General features: G+C 36.0%; 1 protein-coding gene across 5 annotated transcripts in view; it reads left to right on the top strand.

The window, feature by feature from the left end:
- The window catches only part of RBPJ (recombination signal binding protein for immunoglobulin kappa J region), a 199408-nt gene that overhangs the window by 137577 nt on the left and 43177 nt on the right, over window positions 1-18654 (top strand). For 2 of the 5 annotated variants that reach the window (XM_031436391.2, XM_031436385.2), the window contains exon 2: window positions 4011-4193. The exons of the other annotated variants lie outside the window; for them this stretch is intronic. In XM_031436391.2, coding sequence (XP_031292251.1) covers window positions 4177-4193 — 17 coding nt within the window. In that variant the 5' untranslated portion in view covers window positions 4011-4176. The remainder of the gene's footprint in view (window positions 1-4010; window positions 4194-18654) is intronic. 5 annotated transcript variants of the gene reach the window in all.

The raw sequence follows: 18654 nt of genomic DNA, 5'->3' as shown, positions 1-18654 counted from the left end.
GCTTGTTTTGAATAAATGTATAGTATTTGTTATGAGCTGATTTACTGTTTCACTACCTTTTCTTCCTTAACATTCTTAACTCACACTTTGAACAGTGTACTGTTCTTTCATCTCCCTTTCCACGTTTTGGTCTCCCAAACTGATAACAGCTTGCTAACACCGGTCCAGAAAGGATAGTTGTGTGTGTGTGTGTATGCATGCATGTATTTATGTTTAAATTACGCCTGTCCATACTATGCCATCTAGAATTCTAGCAAAAAATTCGGGCATATCCCATTTGACCCCTGGCAGTTTGCCACTTTAAGGGCAGCACTAGCATCAGGCACTCTGATAGAAATTTTTATCGATACTACTAAAAATTAGTACATACATTTTAAGAAAAGAGCTTCCCTGGTTGGGAGTTCCTCAAAAGTAAAATTAGCTAAATATTCCTCTTCCACCAGTTGCTAGATCCAGAGTGTCTTTTAGTTATTGGGCCTCATTGATCCTGAGTTTAGCCTCTGAGCTGTATAGGTGCGTGATGTCCTCTCACCCCCAGTGTTTAACTGGAAAAGGAGTCAGGTTTTACTGTCAAGATTGGAATCAGAATTGTTTATGATTCTTGAGACTATTCTTTGAAAATTACTAAAACTAGGTTTAACTTTAGATTTGAAATCCTTGTTAGCAGTGGCAAAAAATAGTTTACAGTTGACATTCCTATTATGTGATTTTCATATTTTATGTAATTGTTTCCAAGTACTTGGTGGACAAAACTCATTTAAAATTCAAGTGTCTGTAGAACACATCCCCTAAATTTTGATATCTAATTTAAAATACTTTGTTTCATTAATTCATTATTTGGTATTTTTCTTTAAAATTTCTTATATGTAATAAGCCTGTGAGAATTAATGTAAAAACACTACCTTGGCTACCCTCTTTGGACACAGCGCAGTGAAGGAGGCTGTACCAACTGGCGTGAGAATGTATTTCTGCTTCTTCTATAACAAGTGAAATGCTTTGTAGACAGCTGCGTAGGTCTTTAATATACATTAATTCTGCAGTTAAACGGTATGTAGTTGGGCATCAGAATTTCTAATGGACATTCCCTTTATGATCAACTATTTTGGACTTTATCTAATGCTTAAAAATGAATTTTACAGAAGCTATGTTGTTACTGATGAAGATAGTTTTTGAAGGGCCATTGAAGTTTCTTCCTATGACAGTTTTGAACCCTTAAATATAGTAACTGAAAATTTTTCTTTCAGCAATTAAAAAGTGGTTTCTTTGAGTCATCTAACTTGTTACTAAACATTGACGTAGTTCTGTTGATCACTTCTGCAGTTAGTTTTGGAATGCACTGTAGTACATGGTTTCTATTCAAATTTGAAGTTCCTTTGGAGTTTCCTGTCCTTAATTTGGGGAATTTTTCAGCACTTTTTGTTACTCTTTTAATTTAATCGTGTTTTGAAGCATAGTAGAGTGTTGACCATCTGCTCTTTTTTAATTTTTATTTTTTTTATTCCTGATGACCTGACTGAATGGCCTCATTTCCCTCAGCTAGTAAATGTTTTGCTTCCCACAAGGCAGACCATGGGCCAGGGCCCACTTGGGAAAACATGGCAGTGCGTCCTCTTAAGGAAAATAACTGTCATCCTCATTTTTATTTTGTCACTTAAAGCTTATATTGATAGCTGCTTTGATTTACAAATCAACCTTAAAAGATCTTAAAGTGCATAACTTCATGAAAAAACTGAATTTCCTTTGTAGCAATAAAATGAAATTTCCGATTTGAGTGAGTAAATATGATTCTGACCTTTCTTAGTGGCATTAGTGAATGTACACACAGTCTGTTGCTAAACCATAACCAAAAATCTGTCTATGTATATTAACTACATTTGAATGAGAAGTGTTATAAAATTAGATTATTGCTTTATCAGCCAGGTTGAAAAATAAGCTTAAGTGTTGGATTTGATTTCTGATTGTTTCTGGGAGATAGCTTGGCATAGCAGCACGTGCAGTGTGGGTTTTTGAGTTGGACGTGTGTGATGAAGTATCTGATCCACCACTTTCAGTCTCTGATGCATTATGTTAAACAGATTAGTACTAAATCTCTGTGAGCCTCAACCCCCTCACCTGCAGGGGGGAAAGAAAGGCAACTAGTCAGTTTTAATGAGTGGTCAATCAGGATGAAATAAAATAACGCTAAAAGCCTAGCATGGTTCTTTGCATATTGTCAACAGATGTTGGCCCCAGTACACCCCTATCCCCCAACGATATTTTACAGCAGTATTTTGTAGAAAAAGTGCTAACATTAAAGCTATAGGATCTAAATTTAAGTCCTAGTACTTTTCTCATGTTGCATGTTTTCTTGGATCAGTAAGTTGACCACAGAGTGTCAGTTTTCTCCTGTAGAACAGGTTCTGAAAACTAAAAGATAATGAGTGCTGCAGACTGAGGCTTTTATTCTTTTCTTTATTATCTAATGTATTTGTATCTTACCTTATTTCCCAGTGGCTAACATTATTTATGTGCAAGGGAGGAGCTGTACTTCAGGAACATTAACCTGATAGTTGTGTTTAGGATGCATTTATTTGGAGCAGCAGAATATAGGAAACAGCCTGAGTGTCCTTCCAGGAGATTGTAACATTGTTAAAGAGGCTTTGAAAGGTTTTAAGCTTGGAGGGGTTAGGGTCAGGGGGTTGTTCTAAAGTGGTAAAATGATCAGTTTAAAAAGATGGTTGTGGTTGCAATTATTTCATTGGACCAGGGCCCTTGTTTCTGTTCTTCATTAGTTCTTCCCGCCTACCCTGTAGAGTTTTCCTATATGCAGTTCTGCCACCATTATCAGCTTTCTGAAGAGTGACCTACATTTTGTAATCTGCATTCCCCACAATGTGCAATAAATCTAAATCTCAGGAGTGTGTAATTTTTCTGACAGTGAAATTGAGAGGTTTTCATCAGTTGAATCTACCCTTTCAAACAGGAAATAATTTCTCTTTCTCCAGCACATACTTTTTAGCTTTAGCTGGGAAACTTTTGTCATTTTCCATTCCTGACTGTTAAACTTTACACAAGCTGTTCCACAAACCCAGAGTATAACAAACCTCTCCCAGCTACTTTCTTTCCTTAGAAGCCCTTTTTATGGCTTGCTTTTATTAAAAATTTCCTTATCAGTCAGCCTAAAGTAATGTTAATTGCTTTACAACATGAATGGACGTGTGTGTTACTGATAATTTATCAGTTTTACTTCCTTTGTGTAGTTGCGTATTCTTTCTTTCTTGTAACTTGAGGGTCAAACTTGAAGCAAAAGTAGAGTGAGTTCTTAGATTTAAAATGTGATACGTAGAATTCTTACTGTATCATTTAAACAATGATGTTTTTAATGGTTTTATGTAAGAAAGGTGTAGTGGGATGAGGAGGAAGGAGGAACCAGGTAACTTGCCAAGGCAATCACAGAGCAGCACTAAAACCTGATAGCCATCTATCTGTTCATTTATATGCATGCTCTTCATAGAAGCAAGCTTTAGAAACTGAATCTCCTTACAGCTTAATGACTTCCATGGAATTAAAATGAGTCAATAATATTAACACCAGAAGTGACATTGTTTGAAGGAATCCCTGTGGTGTCTGTTAACAGATTCCCTTTTATACAGGTATGTGGGTGATTTCCAGCTCTCATTCAAAACAGAGTAGAATAGCTGGTCAGTTGAGGTGGATCTGGCACCTACCAAGTGTTCAGACCTGTCTTTTAGGTTATTTTCATTCCTTGAGAGGAAAACTGAAGAATCAGTTGGGGCAAAGAGATCTGTGGGCTTTGGATAGACCTCAGTAAAAGCAAAGGCCGTCCACTCTGACCACTAAGCATGCACTCCTCCTCGTTCACACGCGGGTCACATTAGAAATGACAGTGTTACGTAGTAGTAGCAGCAGCAGCTGCTTTGTTTTTCTTAGTCATGGGAGCAGTTAACACAGCGCACTAGTGGCTTAACATAACAACACTTAAGTCCTTATTTTTTGTTTTTGTTTTTAAGTTATTGAAATTATGAAACTATCATTCAAATGGAAGCATTGTAGTTCTTCGGAACCATTATGATCTCAAAAGGAAAGGAGAATGATACAGATACACTGGCTGAGGTGTTTTGAGGTGCATCGAAGTGTTCCAACCTGTGGCTTACCTTAACATGTTCTTGAAGTACCATGGCGTGGATTAAAAGGTATGCTTTAGAAACCTTCCAGTGACCCCAAGGTCATGGGTAGAATGAACGCTCATGATTCTATATTTAATTATCACGTATTTTAAGATATTTTAATATTTAGATTGCAAATGTGGATATAGGTTTAATGCAAGTATTTTTTGTTTTAAAAAATCACATATCACAACCTTGAGTGATTTCTTAAAATTTTTTTTCTTCTTTTCCTTTTTGAGATACGGTTATAGGAGATTCGGGGTAGATATTTTCCCTAGATTTTAATAGTTTGGGGCTATAATTTCTTTGACCAAATAGTTTAGGGATTATTCATGTGCTAGTCTGTAATTATATTTCTGGTTTACATCATAGACTAGTTTCTCTGCAGTGCTGTCATTTTGTGGTAGCTTAAACAGGAAGTAATTGGATAAATTCTTCAGTTGAGGTATTAATTTGACCAAACAAAGTAATTTTTACTTGGACCATTAATAGTTTGCTTTTTTCTTTTACAAAGAATTTTTACTGAGAGGAAAATGAGTGATTATTAGTTGTGTGATATTGTTTTATACGTATGCAATTAATCCTTTATGTGTTTGTGGTATGTAGTCCCACTGTTACTTGTGGTTGCTAGTAGCTGTAATTCTAGGCTTCACATTACCCACCTAACCATCAAATCTTTTAAGGTTTTTATGTTCATAGCATTTTATTTGAGTGATGTAGTCAAAACCACTTCTTAATTATTCAGAACCTTGGAAACTTCCTAAGTTTGTACCGTGTACTTGCTACCAAGTGTTTTCTTAAGGGTGGTGGAAGTGAATCAACCCAGGAAGAATGCTGAGTTTATTAATGTTACATTAGATTCAGAATTCTTTATCTTTTAGGTAATGAAGGAAAATATATTGGGAAGATAAAGATTAAATCATGGGTGTATAAATTTAATAGAAATACACTTGTATAGTCTGTAATTTTTATCACTTAGGCTACCTTATGTTAAGATCATTTTGTCCTGTCAGCAGTTAAATTCTTAATGGAATTTAGTTATTAAACCTAAGACAAAACTGCTTTATACTAAATTGTAAACTATAATAATAGTGGTCTAGTTAAGTTCAAGGTGAAGTCAACTACCTATTAATCAAATTGAACTAGGTATTTTATGTCGAATACAACAGAATTTTTTCTCCAAAAAGATCTTTTCTGATATGAGTTGGAGATGATATTTATACATAGTTTACAATGTATAGATATAGTTCTCTGTAATAGTTGCCACCTCAACTTAAAAAAATCTTTTTAGCATAGCACTTGGGCATCTGTTTTAATGCCACAGAGGATTCTTGATGCACAGCCAGAGGTGGGAGGGAACTCCTTTCCCTTTGAAAGAGTTGTAGCTTAGTGGTTAAGAGCTCAGATTCTGTGGCCAGCCAACCTGTGTTTCAGATCTGGCAATACTTTGTTTTGACGGGTTGTAAGGATGATGTGGAAAAAAATATAAATTCATATATTAAAAATAGAATACCATAAGCATGTAATTTATATATTGCATTTTATGTATGTGTTTATGTATGTATATATACATATAAATAAGTGATATACATACTTAGTGCAGGATTGAGCATGCAAGAAGCCAGTGTTAGATTAACAGTGGTGATGATTATTAAATGCCAGATCAGGAACCTCTTTTTGGGGGGTATGATGCTATTACATTTTTTCTTATCCTGAGTCTCATACTTTCTTTTATGATCTTCCTAGAGTTGAATAAACAGTCATTCTTTGCTGATGTTTTCAAATATTTGAGCTTTTTCTCATCAGTAAAAGAAGGTGGCCACTAGAGACTGGTAATTTACCTGTGGTCCTCTTATCCTGCTAGGTAGGTTTGTGTGTCCTCTAAAGCTGTGTTTCTCAAATTGCAGGTTTCAACCCATACATTAGTGGATCAAGAAATTGATATATTGTGTTATTATCAGCATTAAGACATGTATTATAATAGAAAATAAAATATCAGTGCAGTGAATGTAAAAAAGAGTACTTTTTTTAAACTTCTGTTTCATTTTTTAAAAATACAAAATAAACAAAATATATACACATCTGTATATATGTTGATTGGATTTAGTTCCACTAAAGTGTACCCCTGCCATGTCGCAGATGTCCCTCAGAAGTGGTATTAGTTTTATGTTGTTTTGCCTTGCTGAGAAGTGATCAGGATAGGTTCCAGTCTGTGGCTTCTAATGGTACATACCATACTCTCTGTATTGCCTTCAAGGATACCCCTACCATCCTTTCCATTTGAAGTGAAGGTTATTACAGGAGAATTATCTAAGGAGTGGAGAAGAAAAGGAGAACGTAATAGCTGCAGCTTTTGAGCAGCATTAACCAAGTCCGTTTTATCAAGCAGAGTAATCCAGTATACTGCCCCTTCTCATGCATTCTGGTGTTAATCAACTCAGTGGTTTTCAAACTGCCAGTGGCAGCCATTCTGGAGTCAGTTTAATAAGTTGCTGCCTCTCCTTTCCCCGTCCCATTAAATGAAGCAGAAAAGAACAGAATAGGAAAATGTCATGAATGTGTCACACAATAAAGTTTTGTAAAAACTTATGTTTCTAGGATATGTACGCGTACTGGATTGCAAACCTAAGTTCTAGTAATGCTCAACTGGGAAACTGTGTGAAACTCAATCTTATCAATCTATATTGCCAACTGACCTCAGCCAGAGAAGACTTCAGTCAGATACCTAAAACAGGATTATTATCTCAGTAGTTTTATCTCTGATGGAAGGGAACAGTTAATTAGCTATGAAACCTTGTTTTTTGTTGTGTTATTTGGGGGGGGGGGTTCACACACAAACACGCGCACACTTGCCCTGATAAATACTTTAAAGGCTCATGGGTAAGAAATTTATAGTATTTCCTAGTTGCAGAGGAATTTCTTTGCATTGATTAAGGTGACCTGTGCAATGAAAAAGTACAAAAACCTGATGATACATACTAAAACCCACCTACTGCATTTTCCCCGTTCCTTCTGTCTTAGGACTTTTTCATTAATTGGTACTTCTTTAATTCAGAAGTTAAATATGAAGTTTAATGTTGAAAAAAAAACCCCCATAAATCAGATATGTTACAAGTATTTAAGGTGGTCAAAATGTTAGAGCTTCTGTTTTTGTGAGGATTTTGATAATATTTAAAGTATTATTTTTCTTGGATTAGTACCTCTGCCTATTACAGTGTCCTAGTAACAGCAGACACTTGCTTTATAGATTTATTGAAGATGATCAGAGTTTCTGGTGGATTATTAAAAAATAAAACTTCAATGTAGGGCAGTGTCAGCATATGTGTGTTTTAAGATTGTGTTTGAAATACAGGTTCTTCCTCCCTAGAAAACAAGAGAATGAAGACTTCTGGTAAATTGTTTCATAGCAATGGAATTTGTACATTAGTTTTCTACACTTGGGAGTTGAAAAGTGGAAAAAATCTTTGCCAAAATAAGAGGTTAAAAGATAATAAGCACAATTCATCTTTCTCTCCAAGTTTTGGAAATTGAGTCAGACATATATAGCTCCTGCTCTGAATTGACTGTAAGATACTAAACTTAGAAATGGTCTTTTAAAAGAAGGTATGCAAAGCAGCCCCCAACCCCGCACCCCAGTGGGTTAACTACTTTCGGGATGGATGCTTGCTTTTCTTAGCATCAGTGAGTACAGACACAATGTTGCTAGTGATGCAGGCGGAGAACAGGAACCTGTGGATTCAGAGAATGGGAGAGTTGACTCTCTTTCGTCTGTTACTGTTTCCCCAAATTCCTCTAGCCACTGTCTAGTCGTGGTCTTCTCCCAGACTGTCCAACTCTTCCTACTGGTATCAATAGCACTGCTTGGCTTTTCATCATTATTTGTCGTGTTTACTCCCAGCTTCATCACTCTCTGCCTCATGGTGCGTATCCTGCTGGGTGCAGGGTTTCATGTTTTCACCTTACTGGCATTTGTTTCTTCACAACTGTGTCCCATTTACTTTGGTCATCAGCGCGAGAGCAACCTGTCATCTTTTTCTTGCAGAGATTTTTTTCCTCCTAAAGTGTAGTTTAAAAGGAAACTACATTCTAGTTTAGTTGGCCCAGAACCGAGATCAGTGGCCAAAGGCAGAACCCCAATCACACATCTAGGTTTTGAAGTAAGCACATTTCATAAATTACTATGTTAATTATTAGATATGGCTCCAGTATGCATTTGGTTACTAAAAACTCAAAAACACCCTCTAAGAATGAAGATTAACTGCTTTGAAAGTATTTTAAGAGATATTTTAGATTCTGATGATAATAAAAGATTTAAAAAATCTTTTGAGTAGAATATGCTGTGTCAGTAATTGTTGTGAAAATTAGAAAATCTCTTTTGAAAAATACCATGAGGTTGGCTGATCTTGTTCTGTTGAACTGTTAGCGGGTTATGGGGAAAGTGTGTAGATGAGCAGGAAGATGTGGATGCCTTCTTTCCTGGAAATGCCGAACTTGTTGCGTCCGTGAGGAGTGCAGCTTCGTTTATGGAGCCCAGGTGGCCCTGAGCTAGGGTCCTACAGTCCACGTGCGCACTAGTGAGCGCTGCGAGGTGCCCACAGCTGCGGAGGAGAGCGCTGCAAATGGAGTGATGGCAGCTTTAGCCGACCCCGACACGTCTGCCGGTGCTGCTCTACCAGCTAGCAGGGCAACTTGTCATCTTTGAAAACAATGACTGAAAATGTGCTACTTTAGCAGATAGTGTTCAGGAAGGACAACTGCCTCCTTTTCCCCTACCCCATAATTATTTGTTGTAAGGAATCCTGTGGATTCCTGGGGAGGGGGATAAGACAGAAAACGTTTTCAAAGCGTTTATTTTGAGTGCTTTTGTGTTTTATCACAGTAATGGGTAGATGATGGTGATTCAAAATGTAGGTAGAGGGGATTAGGTAATAGCTCAGTGGTAGAGTGAGTGCTTAGCATGCATGAGGGTCCTGGGTTCAATACCTAGTACCTCTACTAAAAATAAATACTAAATAAATAAATACATACGTACATACATGCATGCATCCTTTAAAAAAATGTATGTAGAAGTGCTGGTGGTAGCAGCTAGGCAGCTAGATTAATTAAGTGCATGAAATTTAATTTAATTAGCCTAGGGACTGGGCAGAGGCAGGTAACATAAATATATAAAACAAGTGTGACTTGGAGCAGGTAAAATCCACTGAAAGCATTCACTTTTGAAATAAAAGCTGTAGTTTCCTCTGCAGGGAGCCAATTTCCAGTCTTCCCTCCCCACCCCCACTCCCACATTATTTAAATTTTGTTTTGTCGACTTCTGTATCCTCAGCCCCAGGACAGTGACTAGTCATAGCAGTTATTTAGCAAATATTTGTTGAATGAATGAACTTTTTGATAGTACTAGATTCTTAAGACATGCATCTGTCCTCTCCTGGCAGAACAGGCCTTTCTCTTATTTAATATCAATGTTTTAATTTAGAAATGGAGAGAATGAGTGGGTATGTAAGGAAGTACTCTTATTTTGAGATTATCTTAATATGTACAGTTTTGTCATTTGTTAGCTCTTTGGTGAGTTGGGGTTTGTAAATCTAAAGGCCAAGAAAATCTGTATATGTAATAATAGCTAGCATTTTAGCAGGTACAGCTCTTACAAAATGCCCCCCTCCATGTATTTTAGTGGATTAATTCAGTCTTCAGCCAGCTTTCCAGGTTTTTACACTTAACTTTCCTATTTTACAAATGTGGAAACTGAAGCTCTAGAATAACTATGAGAGGGCTGGAGTTGTTTTTTTGTTTTTTTTTTTTTTGGTTAGAGCAATTCAGTAGATTTTTTCACAATGGGAGATATCCAAGTGTGAGTTTTTTTATAGGGAAAGAAGCTATGCTCCTATCTCACAGAAGAAAAGCTCTGTGTTTGAACTAAAACATTTCCATACTTGGGATTGACCAGATTTGGTTTGTTAGGAGGCGGACAGTTGCCCTTTTATGGCCACTAGACACTCCATTGCTCTCTTTTATGTCTCCTCAACTTAGTGACTGTAACACTTCTTCAAGCAGTCTTTTCTCCTTTTTTACCGATCTCTTGCACTCTGATGTTCTCTTCTTTTTTTTTTTCTAACCCTCACCTCTCCTTCTCCCTCATTTACATGCAACCTGAGCAAATGAGAACATTAACTCTACATTCCTACCATTTAGAATAATATGTGAACAGTGCTTTTGAGTCTGAGAACCTGGCAAGCCAAGTGAGAAATGAGGATGCTATGAAAATAGCATAGAATGTAGGTCCTAGGAAGTTGTCCAAGAGTGAAGAGGGCTGACCCGGGACAAAGTAGTAGTCCTCTTTCAGAATAAACAGTTTGTTGAGTATAATGCCTGACTAGCAGGCTTAATTTCTTGAGGAATACTAGAACCAAATCAAGGCATCGATGGATAACCAGAAAAAAAAAATCAAAAGTTAGAATGACTCTCCTTTGACTTTAATTTTCATTCCAAAGTTCAAATTTATACTTAGAATGAAGGATTTAATTTCAGTCTTAAACTATCCTTCATACCTAGGAGACACTACCATTTAAAGAGCCCAGGGAGTTAATTTGTTAACGGCATCATTAATATTTGCTTACACACAATAGGTCTTGTATTAGCATTTGATTCTTGTTATTATAAAAAATTGCCTGGGTGAAATTGCTAAAGACTTGCTCCTGATGTATGCAAGTTTTCCTAACAATTAGTTTTAGACTCAACGAAACTACATAAAAGAACATAAACTTCTAAGGACCTCTTTTCAGCTGTATTGTTTGTAGCCCCATTTAGATCTTGATACCACTTCTTAATAGAATCTGTCAACACTGTGGATTATCACTTTTTTGAAGTGTCAGCATGCCTCATTAAAGTACATTGCTATTGTGGACCAACAGCAGTTATCTATAGCATGGTATCTTTGCAGGGCATTCTTCATGGGAAAAGTAGATAGTTTCATTAAGGTGAGAAAATTAATCATCATTTTAGCTCTTTGGACTTGGTAAAATTAATTCCTTTTTTCTCCTTATTATAAAATTTGTGACGTTAGTACCAGCTCATTTGGTGGACAGTTTGTAATTTTTTCCTCTATTTTAGAAAATAACTTATTAGACATTTCAGATCAGTTTGTTCATAATCATTGGTTAATTCAAAATTGTTGGTCTAAATAATTAAGAACTATGATTTCATGACAGTTTTTTGCTTTAGTGTCTTTTTTTGACAGATGACTTGCCGTTATTATAGTTCATTTGTTTGGTGAGCATATACTGTATACAGACTTGTATTTGAAAACGTGATGTTAATGTGTGCAGTTGAGTCAACCTTAATGTGAATTATACAAGCATATAGCTTTGGATGTATTTCTCTAACATACACTTCTGATATTAAAAGAAAATTTGTCCAGCGTGAAAGTTATGGCCAAAAAAATAAAATCCCTGGTGCCTCTCCAGTTTATTATGTGAACAGGTTGGCATTTTCTTCATTACTGGGATACTTCTAATTCTTTAAAGGCTCTAGATTTGACTAATCGTTATAGAGTTGTTAAAACAATCAGATTTTCCTGGTTTACTTAACTTTATAGCATTGTTTCATATTCCCTAGTTGGATTAGTACAGCATTTCATCCTTGAGAGTCAATAGTTCTGGTTTGCTGAGAAATAGTTTACAGGTTAAGAAGTTGTTTTTCTAACACATTTAAATAAATTTTCACGTGACAGGTGGTTTGTTTAATGAAAAAATCGAATAGGCATTAATTTATCAGTGAAGTAGAGGGGGAAATGTCAATATTTTGTGAAGGCAAAGAAGATACATGGTTCAAACACTAGAGCGTGGCTTCCTTATATATTTATATATAATCTTCAACCTTAGTAATGATCAGTGTGTAATCAGAAGTAGGGGAAAGCCCTACCTTGTGACTTTTTGAGCTCCAGTTTTCCCTTCTAAATTTGAAATAATGCCTGTCTCGGGATTGTTAATGAGAGTTAAATGAGAGCGTATATAAGCAGATGTATTCTGTTTGTTGCTATGTGCTTGTCTGTGGAATCGGGGAGTGGAGATATAGATAATTTGGGAATGCTCTTGACAGCATTTGCCAATGAATTGCTTGTGATGGAAGGCAAAAATGAGGGGGAAAGTTCAGTGATACTAGTACAGCAGAGAAGAGAGACCACATGTCTTTAGGGAATGTGCATGTGTGGAAGTTGGTGAGAGAATGTTAAAAATTAAGTTGCTACGTTGGAGCAGCTCATCTTCAAAGGAAAACTGTTCCCCTCCTATTTTCTAGTTTGACAGTCTGATGTAGGGCAGTTGACTAGCCAATTAACTAGTAAATTAACTAACACCACAACAGCTTTGCAGTTTGCGTAGTTTAAAGTCAGCACAGCGATATACCAAGTAAATATACAGCATGAGTGGCCCAAGCTGTGACTGTTAAGGCTGTACCTGCTTGAGTCTTGCCTTGTTTTCCTCACTGCCGCTGTCAGACTCCCAAGGCTTTTGCCTCCTGTTCTAGTGCTTTACTCCAAGTTACTGATGATCAGTACTTTTAGTCACTTCTCAGTGATTCTCAATTCAGAATCTTTCTTTTGCCTGTGCCGAGCCAAGTCTCCTCAGAAGATTGTGGAATTATTAGGCTGCCTGTAGTACCACCCACCCCAGGCAAAGCAGTTTGCCCGTCAAATTTCCTACCGTCAACTTCTGTGCCCTGTGCTGTGTATTCCCCTTGCAGAGCCCCGCGGCCCCTTGTAAGGCTTGCGTGAGCAGATACCAGCTGCTGGGCCTGCTCCTTTGGTCCTAGTAGTGTATGAAAGTAGCATGACAGGTTAATGGCTCAGATACACTTTGGCAGAAAGCCATTCATAAGCTTTGCATTGTGGTTAAGACCACTTCTTCACAGTGGTTTCTGGCTTTACCACAAATATAGGTTTGATTATTGTAATATGACATATGATAACAGAAAGTTAAGTTACAGTTCAAAGAAATGTATTGTTTTGGGTATAAACACTCAGGCAGAAAGGCATGTCCTTATTCATGCAATGGTGTTATAAAAAACGTTCTGGAAATCTTTTCTTCCCCGTTCTGAACATAAGAATTTTGATCATTTTGTTATTTTTGTTTATTAAGTATTCTCCCTTCACTGCCCTATTTTGCATGTTTTAAAATGATGATTGACATCTTTTGTTTTTTTCCCTTAGGATCAGGCTTCTTTGAAACAATTTACCTCCTTATAAACCTAAATCATACCCTTTGCTTTATGAATTAGACCTTATTTGGGCTATACATCCATAAATGTTCTGGTCTGCATTATTTAAAAGGAAAATAAAAGGCAGCCAGACTGATGAATTTAAATACTTTAGAATTCCAAACTATATGTTAGAGGTTGGCTGTTTAAGAAATTGGCCAAAAATAGTTTGATGGAGGTTGGGGCTGGTATTGTGTTTTTATAGTTTTTACCAACAGAAAACTGAAGAAGTCTGTGTATTCTTGGTCCTTTTCAACTCAAAAAGAAATGTACTTTGCAGAATTAGAATTGATAGTATAAACACTAGTCATGAGCAATGTAACATATTGTCTTTGTGCAGGGCATATGCAAGAATAATTGTCAAATTTTTGACATATATGTGCACATGTGTGCCTGTTTATGTACATGTATGCAGTAGTAGAGGTATGGCTCCTACAGCAGGTGTCTTTAGGTTTCCTGATTTTTATGTATTTATAGCTCTAGAAAACAATTTTTTCACTTTCTAGTAATCAAAGAAAAATTTATCCTTTACCTATATAAAAATTAGTCAGTAGCTGGAAAATTGGGAGGGTAGTGAAAAAAGTTTTTCTCAGATTTTTTGTTGACCCCTCACTGAAGCAAAGCAAGTCTATACTACATCATAGAAGGTTTTAGGATCAGTTAGTGTACTTTACAGCATGTCATAAAAATTCATACCCTGGGCACCCTCTTCACGTGTTAGTATCCAGAATTGAACTGTAATTAAATTCTGACACAGAGTATTTGGAAAATCATGGACATTATACTCTAGTTACATTTTGAACCAAATTTACCATTGTGTGAACTTGGGCAGGGTAGTTTCTCAGCTGATTTCCTCATCTGTGTAATGAGGATAATAGCACCTACCTTAATAAGACTGATACATGTTTGAAGTGAAATATGCATGCATAGCATGTAGCCTCATGTTGCTGTTGTAGTGTGTTCTGTATGGATAGGGACCATGTTTCTTATTTGCTGCTGTATGTTCCAAGTGTCTGCTGCGGTGCTTACATACAATAGGCACTGAAATGTATGTTAAATGATTAAAGACCAAACAAAGGAATGAGAACGTGGGGAAAAAATTACGCCGTTCTCTCTCCTTCCTCTTCATTTTGGTTTTAGTTGAGATAGGCAAAGGAAGCCAGTTCAAAAATTAACAGTAGGAACATTCTAATCCTAGTACACAGTCAGCATTTTCCCATGACACTGCATAATTAGTAATTTTTTAAAAATGCATATTCTTGTGATAGATGATTTGCCAAACAGAGGACCACAGTTGATCCTAATTTTTTGCTTACTAAGTAGGAGAGAAGATTGTTGGAAATTTTGATCTGCTATTTGGATGGAGAGAAGACCAGTTTTCTCAGGACTTACATCCTTATGCTAGCTTTTCTTGGTATGAAATACGTACATTCTGAAATGGTACACCCAACGACTAGAAATCACTGCTTTCTAAGATTTTGATGTTAAAATAAAATTTGAAGATAATAGGAGTAAAATCTAGGGAAGAGCTTTTTTCCCAAAACTGATCATTCATTCAAAAAATTTAAATATTTATATATCTAGAAATATATAAATTAAAGTAATATATCTACAGAAAAGCAAAGCACACAAATCATAAATGTGCAATAAATTAAATTTTCATAAAGTGAATATACATGTGTGACCATCACACAGACGAAGAGTTTTACTAGCTCTTCAGGAGCCCTTCTTACAGCCCCTCCTGTCGGCACCCTCCTTCCAGCGGTAGCCTGTATCTTGGTAAATACTGTAGATTCATTTTGCTTTTTAAAATTTTTTTAATTCTATATAAATAGAATCTTTTTTTTTTTTTTTGTACCTTTTTGAATCTGGCTTCTTTTGCTAGTAACCAACACTACTGAATTTGTAATGATTGTTCATTTTCATTGCTGAATAAGACTCTGTTGTCTAATTTTGTGATTTTCTAATGCTTTGGCAGTGATCATTTGGGTTTCTGGTTTGGGGTTATTATGTCTGGTGATGCTGTGGAGATTCTTATTCATGTCTTTTGGTACACATTTGTTCACATTTGTAGGGGTATAGAATTTTTACTCCTTTTGAACATCAGCAGTAATAATCTCAAGTCAACAAGCATATATTTTAAACTATTGCCAAAGGTCTAGCAGTATTACTGTTTTCTCAGGTGTACTTTTATTAATGAAAAGTCCTGAGCCTTCAGGTACCACCTAATTGCATGGTGTCGATTCTGAGACTATTCCATTCTACAGGCTGAACCAGGATTAATTTAGGGAGAGGCCCACTGAGCCTAACTTTTACAGGGAAATATTTCTTTTCTACTCATATTTTCTTCCCATGATGGAAGCATACATACAATGCCTGGCCTCTCTCCACCAATTTTAATCCTTTGATTCCTCATCAATTGCTTGGAAATTTTTATTTGTAGGGTGTTAGGACTCTATATTGAGTCCAGCTTTAAAATTGCAAGGTCTTTTGGCTTAGTAGGTTTTTTTTAAAACGGAAAATTACCTATTTTTCCATAGGTTACATATTTTTCCATTTGTTAATTCTGTGGAAGCAATTCTCTGAGAGGCCTTGTGGAATGTTAACTTATTTATCTTCCTTGTATCTTTCCTCACTAAAAGTGTCCTCTCTGCTATAGCCAAGCTTCCCTACCAGAAATCATTGATGGTAACTTCTTGGGGATCTGACCTATCAGTGCCAAACACCTATCCTGTAGAGTGGTTAGCAGGTAACTGGACACCTTCCCAGAGAAATGTACTATACGCAAAATGTTGCATATATTTTCAAGAATAGAACCCAAGGAGAACAGGTGATGGAATCCTGTTATAGATGGTTATACCTTATGGCTTTCTAAATTTCATTTTAGGTAAGGGGAAAAAATGTCTTTTCTACTTTTGTTACTCTTCCTTTCCCTTTCCCTTCCCTTTTCTCTCCTCTCCTCTCCTTTCCTTTTTTTTTTTTTTTTTTTTGAAGCTTTTATAGGGTTGGAAGGAACATTTCAAAAGATTTTTTTTTGGGTGTATACCCAGAGGTGGAATTGATGGATCCTGTAGTAAATGTACATTTAATATTGCCATACTAATTTCTACAGTGGCTACACCATTCTATTTTACTTTCACTACCAATGTACAAGGGTTCTGATTTCCCCACATCCTCACCAACACTTGTTATTTTCAATAATAGTCATCCTGATGGGTATGGAGTGGTATCATTATGGCTTTGATTTGCATTTCCCTTATAATTAGTAATGTTGAGCTTCTTTTATGTGCTTATTGGCCATTCGTATATTTCTTCAAGATATATATATCTTCTGTCTGTTCACATCCTTTGCCTGCTTTTAAATCAGGTTTTCAAGGTTTTTTGTTCTTGAATTATAATAGTTCTTTTTTTTTAATTGAAGTATAGTCGATTTACAATGTTGTGTTAGTTTCTGGTATACAGCATAGTGATTCAGATAAATATATATATATATATATATATATATATTCTTTTCATATTATTCTTCATTATAGGTTATTACAAGGTATTGAATATAGTTCCCTGTGCTAGGTCCTAAAGTAGGACCTTGTTGTTTATCTGTTTTATATATAGTATGTATTATCTGTAAATCCTGAACTCCCAATTTATTCCTCTCCCCTTCCCCCGGTAACCGTAAGTTTATTTTTTATGTCTGTGTAGGAGTTCTTTACAAATTCTGGATCTTATTAATCTCTTATAATATGTGTGATTCATTATACTTATTTTTAAAGGCCTATAAATATGTATTTGTTTTGAGGGGTTTATTTCAGTTTTACTATATTACTGTAAATATCACTCAGTAACCCAGCCCTGAAGGAGTAAAGGTGTTTCATCAAGTGTTTACTCAGTGCCTAGAACTCTTTTAGGTGCTGTACACTTAGGAGCCTTTTAAATTTTTGGAAGAATCCTATATGGACATACTTTTATCTGTGTTTTCAGTTGAGAAAACTGAAATACAGAGAGTTTAACTTCCACTAATTCGCATTTAAGGTGGAATTTGAATTGAAGCAACCCAGTCCCTGAGTCCATGCCCTTACCACAATACATGGCTGCCTCTTTCATGACTTGTTTTTGTGACAGGCTTTTTGTGTGCTCTCATCAGATGACACTTTTCACCTCTTAAATACTGCCTTAAAGGGAGTGTATGAGATCAAGTGAGGTGTCTGAAGGAGTTCTTAGCAAAAGTTGAATTCTTAGCAAAAACAAAATAGACGGTTTTAAGATTGGAACTTCTTTAAAGTTCTTTAGATTGTATTGTATTTTCGTTTGTGGAAGTACATGTTTTCCATAAGGGTGTAAATTTCTTTATTTGAGTCTGGCATATTTTTTTCTAAAATGTTTCAGCTAGTAAAATTGTACTGAGACAATTTTGGGGTGTAAATTCTTAACTTATATGCCTTTCTCTGTTTTTATTTTAAGCCACCTGTATTCTAGACTTGTTGTGAGTGGCCTTAATGGATACTTAGATATTGCAATTTTATTTTGCTGTTTACCTAAGCCAAACTTAGTAATGAATGAAACAGGTCAAATTATACAATGCATTCTAGAGCAAAATAGAATTTTTGCTGCTGCCCGTTAGCACTAGTAATTGTGTGTAGGGGGGGTATATATGTGTGTGTTGTTTTATCTATGCACTTGGGTAGGGAGTATGAAAATGTACATCTCATTTCCTCATCCAAAATTAATGCTAACAGGATAGTTTTTTTTTTGCAGTGGGAGAGAGTGGTGTATATGGGCATGACTGGGAGGTGCTCTGTGTAACCAGCACTCTTCCTTATTGTACACATGTATTTAAAATTTTTTGTTAATACAAATGATGCTCTATTGAATATCTTTCTATACAAATTTTTGCATAGTCACAAATTGTCCACCCATGTAATAAATTTCCAGACTAGAAATGGCTAGGAATTCAAAGAAATGCACATTTTAATTATAATTATGATATTACCAAATGTCTTCAAAAAAGATTGCACAAATTGAAACTCCCAACAGTGCATGAAAGTTCCTGTTTCTCCACTTATACACCAGCACTGGGTATTATCAAACTTTAAATCTACAGCAAGCGATTCTTAAATGACTGACATGAGAACATAAGAGATATGCCAGGAAGCTGTCCCTAGAGTCTCTTACGTGTCACCTCCAATGAATGTTTTTTAATAGGTTTGTCACCACCAGGTTCTGTGGCAAGCAGGGTCAG

Source organism: Camelus dromedarius, chromosome 1, assembly GCF_036321535.1.
Source record: "Camelus dromedarius isolate mCamDro1 chromosome 1, mCamDro1.pat, whole genome shotgun sequence".
NCBI lineage: Eukaryota > Metazoa > Chordata > Mammalia > Artiodactyla > Camelidae > Camelus > Camelus dromedarius.
The sequence above is the reverse complement of the archived record's forward strand: the minus strand, read 5'-3'. Positions and strand labels throughout refer to the sequence as shown.